Source organism: Lynx canadensis, chromosome C1 (assembly GCF_007474595.2).
Source record: "Lynx canadensis isolate LIC74 chromosome C1, mLynCan4.pri.v2, whole genome shotgun sequence".
Lineage (NCBI taxonomy): Eukaryota > Metazoa > Chordata > Mammalia > Carnivora > Felidae > Lynx > Lynx canadensis.
This window is the reverse complement of record NC_044310.1, coordinates 212,050,345-212,071,454: the sequence shown is the minus strand read 5'-3', so window position 1 is coordinate 212,071,454 and position 21,110 is coordinate 212,050,345. Positions and strand designations below refer to the sequence as shown.

General features: G+C 44.2%; 1 protein-coding gene and 1 long non-coding RNA gene across 2 annotated transcripts in view; one reads left to right on the top strand and one right to left on the bottom strand.

Moving 5' to 3' along the window:
- Nucleotides 1-2,583, top strand: part of SP110 (SP110 nuclear body protein) — a 32,364-nt gene extending 29,781 nt beyond the window's left edge. The window contains 2 exon segments of the mRNA XM_032594532.1: nt 185-325; nt 1,480-2,583. Of these exon segments, the coding sequence (XP_032450423.1) occupies nt 185-325; nt 1,480-1,590 (252 nt within the window). The 3' untranslated portion in view covers nt 1,591-2,583.
- A 14,507-nt stretch (nt 2,584-17,090) lies between these two features.
- Nucleotides 17,091-18,506, bottom strand: LOC115521898. Its single transcript, XR_003971196.1, has 2 exons — nt 18,121-18,506; nt 17,091-17,242 (listed from the first exon to the last, which is right to left on the bottom strand). It is a non-coding gene; the product is annotated as an uncharacterized LOC115521898 (long non-coding RNA).
- Nucleotides 18,507-21,110: the final 2,604 nt, after the last annotated feature.

The window sequence follows — 21,110 nt, the reverse complement described above, 5'->3', positions numbered from 1 at the left end:
TAGGATCATGAGTTAATATCATGGCAGTGCCGAGAACGGTGCCTGGCATAGACATGGCAGATGCTAATATCATTACCACCCTGGGCATGAAGGCTTGTTATATTTCAGGATCCATTATATTACTGGATCCATTCCAGTAACAATGGCTGTGCTCATATCACCCCTTTGGTGGCTTTGTCCCTAGATTCGCGATTATGGAGAGCCCGTTAAGGAAGCCGTGTGGTTGGACCTGGTTAAGGAAAGGTTGACTGAGAAAGTGTATACGGTGCCGTGCTTTGTGCGGGACGTGCACCTGATCTTTCACAACCATAAAATGTTTTACAAGGTGAAGGGCGTCTCCTCTTTCTTTTGCACTTCCTTTCCAATTTTCCCTAATTTCCGGGACAGCAGAACTCTGCAAGAGTTGTACGGACCTTGTCCCAGAGAGAGGTCAAAAAGAGTAGGATTACAGAAGAAAACAGCCTGTAAATTCCAGCGGTGGTGAGGAGGATGTCCGAGGGGATAGCAAGCAGGACAGGGAAGAATCCTTGTAAACAGCACCTGAAAAAAAGCTCCATCCTCCGCTCGAGGACAGACAAGAGAGTCCCACCGAGGACAATCCATTTCATCCTGCCTCCTCGTTCAAACAGGGAGGAAAGGTAGTTAACGGTTACATTGTTCTGCATGCCTCAGAAATACAGAAATCAATGAAAGAACTAAACTTGATGAAATAACTTAAATTCCCAGGATGCTCATACTAGGATTGTTCTACTCCTAAATTTCCCAGTGGCCCCAAACATCCAGACTTGTCTCAGCTGGTGGTGGCTTCATCCTTTGTCAGTAGGGAGAGACAACTAGTTGTGCTATTGTGCAAGCCGATGCGTTCTTAACTTTACTTTGCTGAGTTTATCCTGATTTTTCCTATCATTTGTGCAGATATCTCTTGGGAAGTACCTAAGGAAGATTTCTACCTCCACCCAGCCTCCTTCCCCTTCTTCCCATGGCACAAGCTGGCCTGCTCCCAAACCACAAACTGTAAACTGGTGTCTGTGCAGGGAGCTGGAGGGAGAAAGAGTCTACCCAGGGAGCCCCTCCATGCCTGGCCCAGTCTTAGCCTTGGAGAACGGAACGCTCATCTTTCCTTCCGAGAGTGGGGCTGTCGAGAAATGCTTTATCTTTATCTATTTTACACCAAGTTCAGGCTTTGCTGTGATCAAAATCAGCTCTCCAGCCCTGACCATTTGTCAGTTCCACGTTAGGAACTGGGCAGAGGCTCATCCATTTCAATATTATGGCAGCAACATTTCCCCCCCAAACTACACACACACACACACACACACACACACACACACACACTGCCTGGCGATGGGGAAGCACAGCATTCAGGACAGGGAGGGCGGGGCTCCAAAAAATGCAAGCGATTTGATGGTCCTGATTCTTTGTCCTTAGACACCTGTTTGTTTGCTTTTTTTTTTTTTTTTTTTTTTTTTGGTCTTTCAGGCTTCTGACTTTGGTCAGATAGGATTGGACTTGGAGGCAGAATTTGAAAAGGACCTCAAAGAGATGTTTATTTTTTGCAAAGCCAATGAAAACGGCTTCCAGATTCTTTGACCGTGTTCTAGAAAAACTAAGGCACCCAACTTCAGGATCCAGATGATGTGACCCTGGCCGTCTTTAGACAGCCAGTGAGTCTAGAATGTTATTGGCTGCCCTCTTGACTCAAAGGCAGAGCCTTGTACCATCATCACACCTGTCTTTTCTTTCTATACCTAAAAGTGTGTGTGTGTGTGTGTGTGTGTGTGTGTGTGTGTGAAATACACTTCTCATCCCCATCTAAGGCCTCTTCCTTCTCAATATTTACATCTCTCTTCTCCCAAAGTATATATACTCATTTGTTCAACTAAAACAATACTACAACAATAGCTTCAGAATTTCTACCCTCACATCACTATGAAAAAGAAACTAAACTGAATTCTAAAGTTGTATGCAATTGATTTTTGTATATATATATGTGTGTGTGTGTGTGTGTGTGTGTGTATTTCAATATCATTGCAGAGAGTGTTTTTCAGAATTTTTGTTCCTGTACTTATGAAAGAGGTTGGTCCTCACACTTCTATGTCCTGTCATAATCAGATGTAGGGCTACCCCAGCTGGGTACGATAATCCCTAACATCTTCTACCTTTTTATATGCTCTGGAATAGTTCATAATGTTTTCAAAGAATCAGCTCATAAAATTATATAGCCCATCATTCTTTTGAGAAGTAATATTGACCATGATCTCTGCTTTTTCATGGTCATTCAACTATTCAGGTATTCTCTTGCTTTTGAATCAGGTCTACTTTTATAGTTTTCTATGAAGTCATTCATGCATGAGTTGTTTGTAGTTAGCCTTATTTCTGCCATATCATTTTATTCCTTCTCTTTGGAATACTTCCCCATGATTTTTGTCAACATTTTCTTTGTCTTCACCTTCTACTCTGGAAGGCATCTGTAACAGTTTTTAATTCTCCCAATATTTACCTGCAAGTTTTGTGAATGTATTTTTAACTTATTTTTTAAATGTCAGAGCCAAGGGGCACCTGGGTGGCTCAGTGAGCTGAGCATCTGACTCTTGATTTCTGCTCAGGTCATGATCCTAGGGTGGTGGGATCAAGCCCCACGTTGCACTCTGCACTGACACTGAAGGGCCTGGTTGGGATTCTCTCTCTCTTCCCCCCTCCCCCTACTTCTAAAAATAAATAAATAAATAAACTTAAAAAAATAAAAAATAGGGGTACTTGGTGGCTCAGTCAGTTGGGCATCTGACTTCAGCTCAGGTCATGATCTCACGGTTCATGAATTCAAGCCCCGCATCAGGCTCTGTGTTGACAGCTCGGAGTCTGGAGCCTGCTTTGAGTTCTGTGTCTCCCTCTCTCTCTGCCCTTCCCTTGCTCACTCTCGTGTCTCTGTCTCTGTCTCTGTATCTCTCTCTCTCTCTCTCTCAAAAATAGGTAAAAAATAAAATAAATAAAATAAAAAATAAAATAAAATATCTTTAATGAGCCACACATTTAGGCCAAAGTGTTTTTCACCTTTTGTACCTCTCAGTCCCCTTATTCCAGTCTATTCACTGTTTTACAACGTAGCTCTTTATGATAATTAGTAAATGTTCACTTTTACTCTATATTAATTATTTTAATTTTATTCAATTATATATGTCATTACTTTGTTATTTTTACATTGCATAAATCATTTGTTATGTCAAATATACACCAGAATTGAAAAGCAAACGTTAAAAATGTGTGTGATACAATCACCCATGTTCGTGAGAGCAATATTAATGGTGTGAATTAAAGTCTTTTTTTGCCGTGACTTTGCCTTGCTTCTTTTTCGGCTCCTTCTTCCCATCAGTGAAGTATATGTTTAACTAACTTTAAAAGAAGGAGCACCTGGGTGGCTCAGTCGGTTGAGCGTCTGACTTCAGCTCAGGTCATGATCTCACGGTTCATGAGTTTGAAATTTAGCATCGAGCTCTGGGCTGACAGCTCAGAGCCAAGAGCCTGCTTCGGATTCTGTGTCTCCTTCTCTCTGCTCACCCCCCTCCACTCACACTCAGTCTCTCTCTCTCTCAAAAATAAATAAAACTTAAAAACATTTTTTTAAGTAATTTTAAAAGAAGAGTTTCCGGGTGGCATGTTTTCTGAATCTGCACAGCTCTGAATGTCTTCTTTTGTTTTCCTAAATTCACTACTGGGGTACAATATGTATTTTATCACAACTTCTCACCTTCGAAATCGATTTAGACTTTGGCCCACTGTGTCTGGGCATTTTATCCTACAACGGTGAAGCCTGCATTCAGCCAGAATTCCATTTCTTTGTCGGTATGTGGACACATATCCAGTTTCCCCTTTCCCTCTATCGCTATATATTTTTGACAGGATAGGATTCAATGTAATATTCTTATCATTGATCTTGCCTAGCACACTGAGCCCTTACAATATACATCCCTGCTTCCTTTTTTTTTTTAGCAGCTGCATTAAATCTTTCTGATCCTTTTGTTCTGGGCTCTCTTTCAAGAACATCTATTATCCATATGCTAGCTATCCATTCTCTGTCCTCCTTACTTATCATTTTAAAAAAAGAACAAATAAATTCTGGGAAGCACTCTTCTTCTGAGGTCATTTGTCTAAGCCTTAAACATACTAACTTAAAACAACTGCAAGTCTGTGGTCAATCTTTGTGAACTAATGATTTTTTTTTATCATTTGAATAATGCTAAGCTCTATCTGTTGACCAAGTAAACTTTTCCCACCACAGTGCTTTTCTTCTCTGAAGACAAAAGTAAAAAGCTTTCTGCAACTACTAAGTTGTCCTGATCAGTGTTTTTGATTTTTTTTTTTCACTCTTACTTAGTGCCAGTGGAGAAGTGTTATGGACTAAATTGTGTCCTCCCAGCAAATTCTTATATTGAGGCCCTAACCCCCACGGTGACGTACTTGAACACAGGGCTTGGAAGAGGGTGTTAATGGTTGGATGAGGTCACAAGCGTAGGCTTGAATAAGATTAGTGCCCTTATAAAAAGAGGAAGAGGCCCCAGAGATCATCCTACATGCACAGAAGAAGGGCATGTGAGGAGAGGAGGAAGGAGGAGGCCCCACTCCAAGCCAGGAGCAAAATCTCACCAGGAATGGAGTCCGCTAGCACCTCCATCTGGGACCTCCAACCTCCAGGCCCGTGAAAAATAAACGCCTATTGTCCAAGGTGCCCAGGCTGTGGGGCTGTGTTGTGACAGCCAGAGCTGACTGATACAAGCAGCGAGGGCCACCTTCGGAGCCCAGTGTCCTCCTCCAAGAGGCACTCTGTGGGGAGCGTGTTGGCGTTCCCATTTCAGCACCTGGTGTCGCAGACTAATAAACAGAGAATGAACAGAGATTCCCCAGTGTTTCCACAGCAGTGTGAACTACCATATGGACTGACTTCACCTATGATCCAGGAAAGGGTGGAGGCAGTTTGAACCCTGACTTCAGAAAAGCTTGTAATGAAATAGAATTCTTTTTATTATGTGGGAAGAGGACAAACATGATCCCAAAGACTGCCACTCCTGATGCCATTCTGGGAGGGAAGGGTGGGTCCTAGATATGGTCATCCCTTTGGTACAGATTTCTCCTCCTAGCACATTCTTGGTGTCTCATGACAAAAGATCCCCCCACTCCAGTGGCTTACCAGTGGCTTACCAGTGGCCAGGACTGCTGGGTACTAAATGATCTCACATCCAGGGGTGGCTGTGTGGCTCAATTGGTTGGGCTGAGCATCTGACTCTTGACTTTGGCTCAGGTCGTGATCTTGCCGTTCATGGGATCAAGCCCTGTGTTGGGCTGTGTGCTGATAGCATGGAGCTTGCTTGGGATTCTCTCCCTCTCTCTCTCTCTCTCTCTCTCTCTGCCCTTCTCCTACTTATGCGCTCTCTCTGTCTCTCTCTCTCTCAAAATAAATAAATAAACAAAAAAAGAAAATAAGCAATCTCACATCCATTGTGACCCTCATCCATTCTGGCACAGGCAAGCTGAATCTCTCTCTCTCTCTCTCTCTCTCTCTTTCTCTCTCCCCTATCACAGCTCTGGCTTACTCTATACCAGGAAAAAGAAACCCAACAACACTACAAGAGTCATTTGTTTCTTTCAAATGTTTGTTTCTTTCAAATTTGTTTCTTTCAAAGTTTCAACCACTGTCAGTATAGTTGCCATGACAACCAAGACCCCATCTCTGGAACCATCTCTCCCTTTGGCTCCCTCTTGTTGCCATACTGCTCCCCTGGTTTTCACTATTTCTACCTGTAACAGTGGGATTTGGTTTGTTCTCCTGCATTCAGCTGTCCCTCATCCTCCCCCCAGAGGGAGGGTGCCCTTCCCTTGAGTCCCCCCCGCACCCCCCCCACCCCAGGCCCACCCTGTGTCAGCACCGATGTCCTTAGACATTAAAAACTCTGGGTTCTCCTGGCTGGTGCATGGTGAGTATGCAGCTCTCGATTTCAGGGTTGTAAGTTCAAGCCCCATGTGGGGTGTAGAGATTATTTAAAAATAAAATCTTGAGGGCCACCTGGGTGTCTCAGTCAGGTAAGCGTCCGACTCTTGGTTTTGGCTCAGGTCATGATCTCACGGTATGTGAGTCTGAACCCCGCATTGGGCTCTGTGCTCGTAGCTCAGAGCCTGGTTGGGATTCTCTCTCTCCCTCTCCCTCTCTCTGCCCCTCCCCTGCTTGCTCTCCCTGTCTTTCAAAATAAATAAATACCCTTAAAAATTTTTTTAAATAAATGAATAATAAAATCCTGAAACAAACAAAAATTCTTAATGAAACCAGCAGATGCCTGCACACACGTCAATCGCCTCCTGCCAGGGACCCCTTCTAGCTCCGCCCCCAGGCTGTTTCTCCCTTCCTGGTTCAGCTCAGTTCCATTCCACACACACACACACACACACACCCGCTTCCCCTGGCCAGGGCTTGCTCAGAGCTTAGGTCTTCTGCCGCCCAAGAGTGACAGAGGAACTGTGTCTAAGAATATGTTCCCCCCTCCAGCTGATACCAGAAATTCAACCTCGGAAAACGCATTCTTAGGAGCTGGGAAGGCATGGTCTCCCGGTCAAGTACACCTGCTCTCGGGGGAGGTAGACTTAATGGGCAATCAGCATCTGGGCTGAGTACCTTTCTCAAGATTCTCTCCGAGCTCCGGCAGAGCCAGGCCCTGCAAGCAGGCTCACGTCCTGCAGGTGGCTTGGACCTCTGCCTCCAGCTGACCTGGTCGGTCCCGCTGTGAGACTTGACCTCTCTCCTTCCCTCCCCTGAGCCCTGAGGAGCCTGACTGCTTCTTTCCTCCTAAAGATGCTCCCACGCCATCCCATAGAGCTCCTCTCCTCCTGAAATTGGGTGTATAGGCTACGGGATTCCAGGCTCTCCCTTCTGCCATCATCCCTGGAACAAAGAAGAGCACAGACCCTATTCATTTCAACAGCCGTACCATGTGAAGCAACCCATGAGATCATAAAATCCAAGAAGCTACCGTCTTACTCACTCTTCCCCTGGTCTCAAGCAGGCCACTCGCATCTCCAGAGGGATGTAGAGGGAATGCCACTCAAAGAAGACCCTCCCAGCATAGGATTCCTACGGGCAAGGTGCCACCAGGTGTGTCCCTCGGACAAGACCAGAGATGAGATGCATTGGCACTGGGGACAGCTTTGCTCCATGACCAGCCATTGGCATCTGATTAGAGAGAGAGCCAGGCCACCCTGTGGCACCTACAAATGCCAACACAGCCTGAATTTCCCCAGGCAGAGGCCAGAGGGCAGATTTGGCTGTTTCCATATCTGGACCATGCCTGATTTACATGCGTAGCCTGTGCCTGGTAAACCGTCTCAGTTTCCAGTTCCTCAGAACTGGACCCTTTGGCCCTAGGTCTGAACTCCTTGGAAAGTTCCGGGCAGAGCTGATACAAAGAAGATCATTTCCTATTATCCCAGGACAGGCTCTGAACCCAGTTCTGAGAGTGGCAGGCACTCTGGACTTCTGCGGTGACTGAGGATTTCCTTACTGTAACAAAGGCAAGGTCCCATCTGTGCTTTATCACAAACTTAAAACCTCACGGTGAATGTAGTGTAACAACAAGGTGCATTGGGAACTTGGGCTGGAAAGGGGGCTGTGCAGTTCAGGGGCTGGGGTCTGCGGGGAGGCCCAGCCTGGAGGTGGCTAGCCGCCTCTTCCGGCTGGATTCTGGAATCTTCCATTTGCAAGACTGAAAGGGTCCGTGGACCACCCCTTCAGAATCACCAGGAAGCCTGTTAATATGCAGATTCCAGGGCCCCTGGCCCTGAATGGGAGTCTCTGGGACGGATGCCCAGAAAGTGGCATTTTTCACAAGCTTAACAGGTTTTTGAGGTGACCCTTTTTTTGCCACAATGAAGTCTGACTGACATCCGTTACCCTTTGATAAGACTCAGCTTTTATCTTCTGACACAAGAACAAATGTAGCTAATGCCTTGGAGCCTGCAACTTAATAGCAAGAGCTTCCCCCGCCCTGCAGGGCGAGTTAGCACACATTTGTGCTTTGCTTGATTTCCTGGTTGTTTTGTTTAGGGGCGTGGGGGTGTTTAGCTTTAACGTTTTCTAGTTTATTTAAGCATTTACTCAAATAGAACCAGCTTCCAGAAACAATAATAAGAAAAGAATGAAGGGAAAACTAAACCAGGAGGAGAAAGCAATGGGTGGTGGGGGGAGGGAGAAGGCTGGGAAGAAAAGCAGCAGGGTGGGTCCCCTGGGGGCGGTGGGGGTGGGAAGAAGATGAGGGAGGAAAGGTTGTCACCTCACAACTGTCAACAGGACTTCAGAGAGAGAGCGGAGACATCTTTGACATGCTTTGCTGCAGGTCAATCTTGAGAGACTGGAGACACCTACATTTGTTATGAAGCTTTGCTTGGATGTTGTCCAGTATCATATTTGAATGTAAAATCACCCCGAGGTGGCTGGCGGGCACCCTCGTTGGATTTGGGCTGTAGACAGTTGCGAAGAACAAGGAATCCAGAATAGTGACAGGTCCAGGGTAGAAATGCTTTACTACAATGGCTGCAGGGAAAGCAGGAAGTGAAGGCAGGAAGGGCCCTGAGCCGAGGACCAGAGGCCCCAAGGAGGCACTGAAGCATCTTGAAAGAAGCCCCACGGTCACCCACCATCTAGGGTCCAGGGGAGGTGAAGACAGGAAGTAGGGGAGGCGGGGGAGGGGTGCCCCTAGTACAACTACCCCCTTCCCTCTTAGTGATTCGATGACCAAATTCCCAGTGTCTAGGCTTTGCAGGGAGTGCAGGGGGTGGGAGAAGGACTGCTATTTTCAAGGCAGGACGGGCAGAGAGTATGTATGGGGGTCAGGGGGGTCCACCCTAGGCTCTAACTTCTGTCCTAAAATACCTAAAATTGAAACACACCTTACACTGAAGACTTGCTTTGCTTCTGACCCCTGCTCCTAATCCCCGGGAAAGATTCAGAGTCCCATTTAGCTGGCAGAGCCCATCAATGGTCCACGGAGCTGAGGTCCCATTGCTCTGCATGCCTCAGCCCGGACACAGCACAGATGACCAGCTTCGTCAGGCTGACCAGAATCCACCATCCGACTAAGGCCAAGCAGGGGGATCCCCAAAGAAAATAGTGACCCCAGGGGTGCCTGGGTGGCTCAGTTGGTTGGGCGTCCGACTTCGGCTCAGGTCATGATCTCACAGTTCGTGGGTTCGAGCCCCGCGTCGGGCTCTGTGCTGACAGCTTGGAGCCTGCTTCGGATTCTGTGTCTCCCTCTCTCTCTGCCCCTCCTCCTTCTCCTCTCTCTTTCTCTCTCTCTCCCTCTCTTTCAAAAATAAATAAACATTAAAAAAAAATTTTTTTAAGAAAATAGTGACCCCAGCCCCAGCCCAGGGAGACTCTATGCCTAGGGAGACAAACCTGGGGACAGAGGGAAGCTGTGAGGACAGAATTCCTGAGACCTGGCTGCCCCTTGTTCTTCATTTCCCCAAGTAGTTTTTCTGTGGGAAACCTTCTTTAAAAGGCGGGGCAATGTTTTCTCAAAGATATTCATGGCAAGACACCATTCCCACCTCACTTCCCCACTCCACCCCTCCCCCAGCTCCCTGGGGTGGAAATTCCTGATCTAGCCCACGATCCAGCGCCGGTGACATTCCAGATGAGAGGCAGGAAGTCAGCAAACATCCACAGCCCATGACTGGGCCCACGATTTTCCGGCTGTGTCGTGAGGTGGCACAAATGCAGAATGGGCCACATGTCCTCACCTCCACTGGAAAACCATCATTGCCCAGGTTTTGCGTTAGCTTCCCTGGTGTCCCCACTTCCACCTTGCCAACCCCCATCCCAACCACACCAATTCCTCTCCCCTTTGCTGGGTCCTCTGCCCCTCACTCACCCCCCTCACTGTTCCTGGACACCAGGGGCTCCTGCTCAAAGCCTTTCCTGCAGCATTTCCCTGGGCCTGGAAGGTGCCTGCCCCTACAAGCACCTATGGTTCACTCTCTCATACTTAAGTCTTTTGCTCAAATCTCTCCTTCTTGGGGAAGTTTACCCTGTCTTGCCCCTACCCCTGCAACCCTGCCCTCACCTGGCCCTCTCACTCCCTCTTACCTGCTTCCTTTGTTTCCCTGCTCTCAGGGAAATGCCCGTCTTACCCTACAGAAGGAAGAAGGGAAAACCAGGGTTTCCCTGGTTTATGGTTTCCTTCAATTATAGAGAATTGTAGAGCACCCCTGAGCCCACGAAGCCATGGATTCCATGGCCATCTGTAACACTGAGTGTGTTTAGAAGGTGAGAAGGGGAATGGGGTTCCATATGCCTCAACTCCTAAAAATTCCCAGAGAAAAATATTTTTTGTAAATGCCAGAAATATGATTGGACTGCTCATGAAATCAGCTGACATGAATCATGATTCTGTTTGTTCTGAAACCACAAAAATCACAACTTTTCATCATGATAGAAATTAAAAAAAAAAACTAACGTGTGCAGCAAATAGTTCTAGAACAATTGGCTATCCATATGTAAAAAAATTAAAAAGAAAACAAAAGAAAATCAACCTCATAATCTCATACCACATACAAAAATCAAATGGATCATAGGGGCACCTGGGTGGTTCAGTAGGTCAAGCGTCCGACTCTTGATTTCGGCTCAGGTCACCATCTCACAGTTCATGAGATTGAGCCCTGCATTGGGCTCTGCCCTGACATCGTGGAGCTTGCTTGGTATTGTCTTTCTTTCCGTCTCTCTCTGTCCTCCACTGCTGATGTTCTCACTCTCTCTCTCAAAATAAATAAATAAACTTAAAAAAAAAATGGATCATAGACCAAATTGTAACAGGTAACACAATAAGCTTCTAGAAGAAATATGAGAGAGAATATTTTGAGACTGTGGTCAGCAGGATGACTTCCCAAAGATGTCCATTCCCTAATCCCCTAGAACCTGTAGATATGTTAAGTTCTATGGCAGAGGGACTTTGCAGATGTAATTAAAGTTACAGACTTTAAAGTATGGAGAGTATCCAAGTGAGCCTAATCTAATCATGTGATCCCTTAAAAGCAGAGAGCTTTCTCCAGCTACAGCAGAAGAGAAAATTAGAGATTCCAACTATAGAAGGATTCCCCGTACTCTTACTGGCTCTGAGAGTTAGGCCCCCAAGTGCGAGCATCAGAGAGAAGCCTTTGGGAGCTAAGGGCGGCCCCGGCTGACACTGACAAGGAAATGGAGATCCCAGTCCTGTGACTTCAAGGAAATGGGGCCTACCAACAACCTGAATGAACTTGGATTCTTCCAAGGAAGTGGATTCTTCTTGAGCCTCTCAGCAAGAGCTCAGCCAACCAACACCTAGATTTTGGCCTTTTGAAACCCAGAGCAGAGAAACTGGCCAAGGAAACCACACTTCTGACCTATAGAACTGTGAAATAACAAATTTGGGTTGTCTTAATGCCACTCAACTTGTAGTAATTTGCTACAGCAGTAATAGAAAACTAATAGAGACTTTGGGTTAGACAAAGATTTTAGATAGGACATTAAAAAAAAAAAAACATGACCTGTAAGAGAAAAAAAAATGTATGAATTGAACTTGATCAAAATGAAAACCTACTGTTCTTTGGAAGAGACTTTTAAGAAAATAACAACAACAAACAACCAAGCCAAGACCAAAAGAAAATTTTTACAAAACACGTATCTGCTGAAGGACTCGAATCCAGAATATACAAAAAAATCTTACAACTTGGTAATTAAAAAGACACAATGGCCAATTTTTCTTTCCAGTGGGGAGGGCAGAAGATTTGAGCAGATGCTTTGTCAAAGAAGAAACATAAATGGCAAATTAAGCACACAGAAAGATGCTCAACATCACTGGCCATCAGGGAAATGCAGATTAAAGCCCCAGTGAAATAGCATTATGTACCCATCCACATGGCTAAAATTAAAAAGACTGACAATACCAAGAGGAGACAAGGATGCAGAACAACTAGGAATCACACGTATGGCTGTTGGGAATGCAAAATGGTACAGCCACGTTGGAAAACAGTCTTGGTAGTTTTTGTAAAATTAAACCTATGATTATCATTTCCTCCAGTAATCCCCCTGTAGGTATTGAAATGAAAACATAGGTCCACATTGGGGTGACTGGGTGGCTCAGTTGGTTAAGCATCCAACTTTGGCTGAGGTCATGATCTCATGGTCTGTGAGTTCGAGCTCCACGTCGGGCTCTGTGCTGTCAGTTCAGAGCCTGGAACCTGCTTCCGATTCTGTGTCTCCCTCTCTCTCTGCCCCTCCCCCATTCACACTCTGTCTCTCTCTCTCTCTCTCTCTCTCAAAAAATGAATAAATGTTAAAAAAATCAAAAACATAGGTCCACATAAAGACCTGTACATAGATGTTCATAGCAACTTTATTTGTAAGGGCCAAAGACTAAATTGGGAAGTAACCCAAATGTCCATCAACAGGTGGAGTGGTCAAGAAATTGTGGTTCATTCCTGCAACAAATGTACACAGTCTGCAATAAACACTACTCAGCAATAAATAACCAAGTATTCATGCAACAACACGGATGATCTCAAGAGCTTTATATTTGCTGAAGAAAGCCTGACTCATGAGGCTGGTGCATTAGTCTTCCAGAGTTGCCGTGACAAAATCTCAGAGACCGGGTGACTGAGACCACGGAAATGCATTTATTTTCTCACAGTTCTAGAAGCCAGAAGTCCAAGACCAAAGAGTCAGCAAGGTTGGTTTCTGGGGAGAGCTCTCTTCCTGGCTTGCTCACGGCTACCTTCTGGCTGTGTCCCTACATGGCCTTTTCCTCTGTGTGTGTGTGTGTGTGTGTGTGTAGAGAGATTTCTACTGTTGCTTCTTATAAGGACAGCAAACACTGGATTCGGGTCCACTCAAATGACCTCATTTAACCTTAATTATCTTGTGAGAGGCCCTATCTCCAAATATAGTCATATTCTAAGGTCCGTGGGATTAGGATTTCAACATATGAATTTGGGGAAAAAACACAATTCAGTCCATAATAGCTGGTAATGGTATAATTTCATTTATCTGATGCCAATTGTATGACCTTCTAGAGAAGGAAAAAGGAGAGGAACAAAACACAAATTGGTAGTTGCTCTGGGCTGGGGGCCAGGGTTAGAGGAGGGAATTGACTGCCAGGGGCCAAAAGGAACTTCCTGGGGTGAAGAAACTGTTCTCTGTCTTTCTCTTTTTTTAAAAAAAGTTTATTTATTTTGACAGAGACAGAGAGCAAGGGGGAAGGGGCAGAGACCGAGGGAGACAGGATCTGAAGTTGGCCCTGCGCTGAGAGCAGAGAGCCCGATGCAGGGCTCCGACTCACAAACTACCAAAGTCAGACGCTAAACCAACTGAGCCACCCAGGCGCCCCAAGAAACTGTTCTCTGTCTTGAGGGTATTGGTGTCACGTAGCTCTCTACTTTTGTCAAGACTCACGGAACCTACATCCAAAAGGGGTGAATTTTACTGTAAGTAAATTATGCCTCCATAAGCCTGACTTCAAAAAACTCACACAATCAAGCAGTCGGATCCCTCCCTCCCCCCAAAGTCAGACCCCACACTTTGGTCCCGCTTGGTCCACAGGGTCCCCAAGATTTGATCATTCTTGTTACTTGCGCTTTTGACAGTAACAGATGTGTTTTCTAGACTTTTTCCGCCAAGACGTCTGTAGTGGAGGACCCATTTACAGGTGCAGTTACCGGGAAGAAGGCTCTGTGACTTTATGATCCCTACAACTCCGGATAAGGATTTAGAATTAATCCAGACTGTATTTCATGGCCCGTGTAGGCGAGTCTTAAACACAAACAACAACAACAACAAAAACAAACAAAAAACCCAAAAAACAAGAAACAAAAACAAAAACAAAAACCAAAAAACACCACCTTTATTTCATCTTAGATCTTTAGTTTTCCTATATTTTACCAGAAACCAGTGGCTGAATTCTCTAAAGTAAGGACGCGGCAGCTGCCATTCTCAGAAGTGCTGACAACAGAGACCACAAAACAAATAAACACTCATCCCAGAGCTCTCTGGCAGCAGTTACTAACCTTCTTGGTGTGGAGACGAGCATTTCTCAGCAAGATTGGGAACAGCACGCGCCTAAGGCGCTCCTGCCGCGGCTTGCTGTTCCAGGTCTCCCATACGGCTGAGTGCAATTCAGAAAACGCCCTAGGATTGAAGACTCCTCAATCCTAATGCTCTACCTGGATACCCAAGCAACCGCAAGAAGTCACAGCCCGCTGGATTATGGTTAGCTGGCCAATTGCCAAGAGTGGAGTAAATAAATGGAAGAAAGAGCTGATGAGTCAGACTGTTAATCATAATTAGCCTTTCAAAGACTTTTCCAGAGAATTCTTTCGCTCTGGGTCACTTATGCTATCATATATCATTGAGTCTAGGACACCACAGATTGTAAGGAGGGGGGAAAAATTGCAAATTAAACTGTGTCACCCTGATTTCTTATTTCTTAGGGACTGCATTGAGTACTTATTCAAGAAGCTTTTAAACTTCAGACTTTTTTTTTAGCCCATATCACCCATGAGCCAATAAACATATGTATGCAAAGAAAATTGGTCAGTTAGGGTGTTTCTCAAACCTATTCAGTCCAATTTTCTGGAATCGCATTTCAAATCAAAGTCGTCAAATTCTGTGTTTTGCCAGACTATCGTCTGCTAGGCCAAGGTTAGCAAACTCTGCAAAAGGCCAGAAGACAGCAAATAATTTGGGCCTTGGAGGCCATACACCAACTCAACACTGCTGTGACGCACAAATGGCCATCGGTGATACTTAAATGAATGAGCACGGATGTGGTCCAAAAAAAATCTTTATGGACACAGGAATTTGAATTTCATATAATTTTCACATGTCATGAAATATTCTTCTTCTTTGCTTTTTTTTCAACTATTTAAAAATATAAAAACCATTCTTTTAAAAATTTTTTAAATGTTTTTATTTGTTTTTGAGGGGCAGAGACAGAGCACAAGCGGGGGAGGGGCAGAGAGAGAGGGAGACACAGAATCCAAAGCAGGCTTCAGGCTCCGAGCTGTCCGCACAGAGCCGGACACGGGGCTTGAACCGGTGAACCATGAGATCATAACCTAAGCTGAAGTCAGATGCTTAACCGGCTGAGCTACCCAGGTGCCCCCAAAACCATTCTTATTTACTGGCTATCCAATAGTAGACAGTGGACTAGATTTGGTCTATGGGCCATAGTTTGCCAACCCCTGCTCCATAGTGAAGGGAGCATCGGGAGCACTGGTAATGCAGTCTATCTTTTTTTTTTTTTCATTAATGTTTATTTATTTATTTTTGAGAGAGAGAGAGAGAGCACAAGCAGGAGAGAGGTGGAAAGAGTAGATTATACAGAATCTGAAGGAGGCTCCACGCTCCGAGCTTCAGCACAGAGCCCGAACACAGGACTCAAACCCACGAAGTATGAGATCATGACCTGATCCAAAGTCAGACGCTCAACCAACTGATCCACCAGGTGCCCCCAGTCTATCTTTTTAAATCATGAACTCTGGTCTCCAGGATTGTCCTTGAACAACCCATTTTGCAAATTTGGATGCTGGGGAAGGAACACTGGTAAGGATAGATGGGGTTATGATGCAGTAACTCCAAAATCTCAGTGGTTCAAAACAACAAAGGTTTATTTCTCACTCATGCAAGGTCCTTCGAAATGTCAGGGCTACTTTCTAGGGCAACTGTCCCCCATGCAATGACTCAGCTTTATTCCTCCATATCAACACGTGTCCCCTCGATATTGGCAAGGGACAAGAATGTGGAGGGGCGCCTGGGTGGCGCAGTCGGTTAAGCGTCCGACTTCAGCCAGGTCACGATCTCGCGGTCCGTGAGTTCGAGCCCCGCGTCGGGCTCTGGGCTGATGGCTCAGAGCCTGGAGCCTGTTTCCGATTCTGTGTCTGCCTCTCTCTCTGCCCCTCCCCCGTTCATGCTCTGTCTCTGTCTGTCCCAAAAATAAATAAACGTTGAAAAAAAAAATTAAAAAAAAAAAAAAAAAAGAATGTGGAAAATCACACACCAGCTCTTAAAGGTTTCCCTCCAGAAGCGACATATTTCACTTTTCATTGGCAAAACCAGTCACGTCGCATGATGGCTTTTAAATACATCTACAAATTCATGGACACTGCCACCTCCAAAAGGTGGAGTCTAATTTCCCTTCCCTTGCAGGTGACTAGACTAGGCGTCTTGATGCTGACATGGGGAACATTGTAGAGGCTGTGCTGTGTGACTTTCGAGGCTAGGTGTCTTATCCCATTTGGCTGCGAGAACAAGTTAGCCCAGGCTGGGAGCCTTCAAAACAACAGAAATTGATTGCCCACAGATCTGGAGGCTGGACATCTGAGATCTAAGGTGCCAGCATGGTTGGATGAGGGCCCTCTTCCAGGTCACAGTCTTCTCACTGTGTCCTCACATGGCAGAAGTGGGAAGGGAGCTCCCTGGGGTCTCTTTCATAAAGGCACTAATCCCATTCATGAGGGTTCCCCCATCATGTCCTAAGCATCTGCCAAGGTTCTACCTCCAAAGACAACATTGAGGGTTAGGTTTCAACATAGGAATTTTAAGAAGACATAACATTCGGTCTAGAGCAAATGATTGAGCGATATTTCTGAACTTAAAAAAAAATGTTAATGCAACATAAACTATAGGTATAATGACATCACTGGGGTCAATCTGACCTTAAGTCATTGAAGTATACCAGATCCAACTGCCCAAGAATGGTCCTGTCACTTTACATGTACATAGAAAGAAATATAAATTTCTCTACACACACACACACACACACACACACACGTAGCCTTACGTAATGTTTATACCTATACGTCATAGCTAGAAATGAAATTTCCTTTAAAATTTGCTTTTCACAAGTCCTTAATAATGAACACTGGCCTTGTTTATAGTTAACTGGTAACCATTATATCACAATAGCAGGACATGATAGGTAGGATACGAGCAGGAAACAACTTGATTCTTTTTCCCAGGGCCCATTCAAACCAAATTTGTGGATTCAACCTTTATCTCCCCTGAAGTGAAAACTTTACTGAGGTTTTGGATCCCATACTTCCTTCACTCTTTTTTTGAAGGTGGTTAAAAGACGCATAACATTAAATTTACCATCTGAACCATTTTTAAGTATACAGTTTGGTAATGTGAAGTAGAGTCACATTATGGTGAAACAGATCTCCAGAACTTTTTCATCTGAAAAAAAAAAAAAAGGTCATTTCAAACTCTTTACCCATTAAACAAAAACTCCCATTTTCCTCCTTTTCCTGGCCCCAGCTTCCCACCATGAACTACCCCTTTACTCTCCGTTTCTATGAATTTGACTACCGTAGATACTTCTTATAAATAGAATCAAACAGCATTTGTCTTTTTGTGACTGGCTTATTTCACGTAGCACAATGACCTCAAGGTTCATTCATGTTGTAGCATGTGATGGCATTTCCTTTGTTTTGAAGGCTGAATGATATTCCGGTGTATGTATAGACAACATTTTGTTTATCTATTCATCCACCAACGGACATTTGGATTGCTCCCACCTTTTGGCTGTTGTGAATAGTGCCGTGAACATGGCTATGCAAATATCTCTTCTGGACCCTGCTTTCAAAAGTATGGGATCCAGTGGAATGACTAGACCATATGGTGGCTCTAGTTTTTATTTTTTAGGAAACTTCAAACTGTTTTCTGTTGTGGTTGTGCCATTTAGCAATCTCACCAACAGCGCCCAAGAGTTCTGGTGTCTCTACACTCTTACGAACACTTGTTATTTTCTGTGTTTTCAATAGTAGCCATCCCAACGGGGGGGAGGTTTTATTTCATTGTGCTTTGAATTTACATTTTGTTTAGCCACTCTTAAACAATAAAAAGTCCTTTGGTCTGTTTCAGCTCCAAAGGACAATCTCATTTTAGCAAATATGGTAGGCAGAATAGCACCCCTAACACAAAAGATACCCTAATCCCCGGAACCTATGGATATGTTTTGTTACAAGGGAGAATTAAGGTTTCTGGTCACCTTCCCTGACGTCCCCAGACAGAGGCTGGGAGGACATGAAAGGGGCAGGAGAGACCATCCTTACCAAAGGCAGATATGGAACGATGTTTGCGTCTTCTGGGTGAGGCAGTTTCCCAGTGATGATTCCTTCTCTTCAACAGCACTTTGCGGAATCCTCACCAAAGTCACTCCCTGGGGACCCTGGGGCCATTCTGGTCTCTGGCCAAGTGCTTCTCATCCGATCTTCATCCTCTGTAGCCAGTGATGCCTTCCAGCCTCTTTTTGCTGATGGCCTTTGTCCTTTGGCGAGAAGCCTTCAAAGATAAGTGTTTTACAACAACCCCAAGGCCAGATCCTTCCACAAGTCCTCTTGGCTCATAAGAACACTCTGGCATCCCACAGGGGCATCTGGGCGGCTTAACTGGTTAAGTGTCCAATTCCTGGTTTCGGCTCAGGTCATGATTTCACAGTTCGTGGGTTCAAGCCCCACGTCAGGCTCTGTGCGATTGGTGAGAAGCCTGCTTTGGCTTCCCTCTCACTCCCTCTCTCTCTGCCCTTCTCCCACTTGCTCTCTCTCAAAAAAACAAACAAACAAACAAACAAACAAAACCACTCTGGGGTAAATGTTTAGTTTTCTCTCCATCACATATGTATCTTTGCTTGGCCATCAACAGGGCAGTTCTAGCCATAGCCATTGACCTTCTCAGAGAAAAAAAAATGCTTAAAAGTTCATTAATATAGCTGCTTATACAGTCTTGAACTTCTAAACAATGGCCAGGATCCATTCAACATTTTCTTGTCGTGAGTATTATGAACCACTTTTCTGTTCCTGCTTTTAGAGACTTTGCCCAAGTTCATTCTTAGTTAGCCAATATATGTATGAACCAGCAATAATTTCATGCATTAATAATACACTTGTAGTCATGATAAATACAATGTTCATAAGAACTTAGGAATCAATCTTGAGATAATTCGCATCTCATCCTTAAGTAAGTTATTTTCATAGAGCTATTTGCAAAGTGTGTGTTCTCTGAACATTTCCCCCAAACTGGTACCCTTTCTGACTTTAAATTCAATATCATTGCACCATTTCCATAGAGGCAAGGGACACATTACCAGAACTCCCCATTAATTACAAGTGGCTTTAACTACCCCTTCCTCTCTCCCCTTCCCTTCCACATCTTACCCAAGTTTAAGTTTCTCTAATGGGTGCAAAGGATTTTTGCATCATGAAAAAGATTACTGCTGATGTCATTTGACCTCAACTATCATTCTAAAAACCAGTTTAGACAACTTTACAATCCAAGACCAGGATATTGAGACCAAAATGACCTTACAAATTCTTAGTAATTAGTTCTTTGTAGATCACCTCTTAAGGAAAGCACAAGAAGCTAATAACAGTTGTTGACTCTTAGAAGAGAACAGGGGATCTGGAAAAAAAAAAGGGAGGAGAAGAACTTACATTTCTCCAAGTGTCATTTTTAACCTTTTGAGTTTTGTACTATATATTCCCAACTCAATTTTTTTTAATTTTGAAAATAGTAATTTGCATTTGAAAGTATAAAACTACTTTTCTAACAATGTTGTAAGTAAAAGTCACCTTTTTATATAATAAAATAGTTTTTGGGGCACCTGGGTGACTCGGTTGAGTGTCTGACTTTGGCTCAGGGCATGATCTCACAGTTCCTGAGTTTGAGCCCCACGTTGGGCTCTGTGTGGACAGCTTGGAGCCCGGAGCCTGCTTCGGACTCTGTGTCCCCCTTTCTCTCCCCACCCCTGCTCGTGCTCTATGCCTCTCTCTCTCTCTCTCTCAAAAATAAACAGTAAACAAAATTAAAAAAAAAATAGTTTTAGAAGTTTTAAGATTAATAAGATTTCACTCATATTAAGATTAATAGATTTCATTATGGGGAATCTAAAAAACAAAATAAACAAACAAACAAAACAAACAGGCTCTTAAATACAGAGAACAAACGTGGTTGCCAGAGGGAGGTGGGTCAGGGAATGGGTGAAACGGGTGAAGGGGATTAAAAGGTACAAACTTCCAGTTATAAAATAAGTAAGACACAGAAATGAAAAGGACAGCATAGAGAATATAGTCAATAATATTGTAATATTGCTTTATGATGACAGATGGTGACAACACTTAGCATGGTGAGCACTGGATAATGCGTAGGATTGTCAAACGAGTATAGTGGACCCCTAAAAACAATATAACATTGTATGTTTACTATACTTCAATAAAAAAAAATACCCCCAAAAAGAGGGAAAAAAAGAAAAGTTTTAAGAATAAATTTGTGTATATTAGATCTAGGACTTATAATTGAGCTAACTTTGGTAACTTTTTTGAGTTTTTATTGCACTCTCAGCTCCCAAATTGTTTAATATTTCAGCAAAAACAAAGAGACAGCTTGGGTTTCGTGGGGAGGGAGTTTATAAAAAGGCCATGTTTTACTGACCACATGAGTCCATTACATCACTTGTGAAGAGCCTGCCATCTACCAGGCACTGTGTTGGGTGCCAGGACACGAAGGTACTCAGCCATGGCAATCTCTGCTGCCCCGAAGACACTTGCATATTGCAGAAGAGAAGCTCAGGCTTTGAAATCCCAGAGTTGAGGATGGAAGAAGAGAGAAGGCAGACTGAACATCCAGAGAAGGAGGAGTTGGAGCCAAAATGGAGTCTAGACATGATACAGAAGCCACTAGAATCTGAAAACAGGGTGGGGGATCTCAGGATGGGAGAGGGTAGTCAAAGCAACGGATGAAAAAGAGGCTCTTTTCCAGAAGGCAGGTGTCCACACCCAAAGCAAAGTGGAGAACTAAGGCCCAGATTTCCCAAGCAATTGGTCCACCTCTCAACAGCAATAAAATCATCACCTTTGGCCAAGTCATATAAATGGCAAATCTGAAAGGGAAGTTCCTGACCTAAGCTCCTGCAAGGCTTTTCTAAGCCTCAGCTTTTCTCATTTGTAAATCAGGAATAATAATACCTACATATACCTGTTATGAGAATTTGACATTTAATATATATATATATATATATATTATATATATATATATATATATATATATA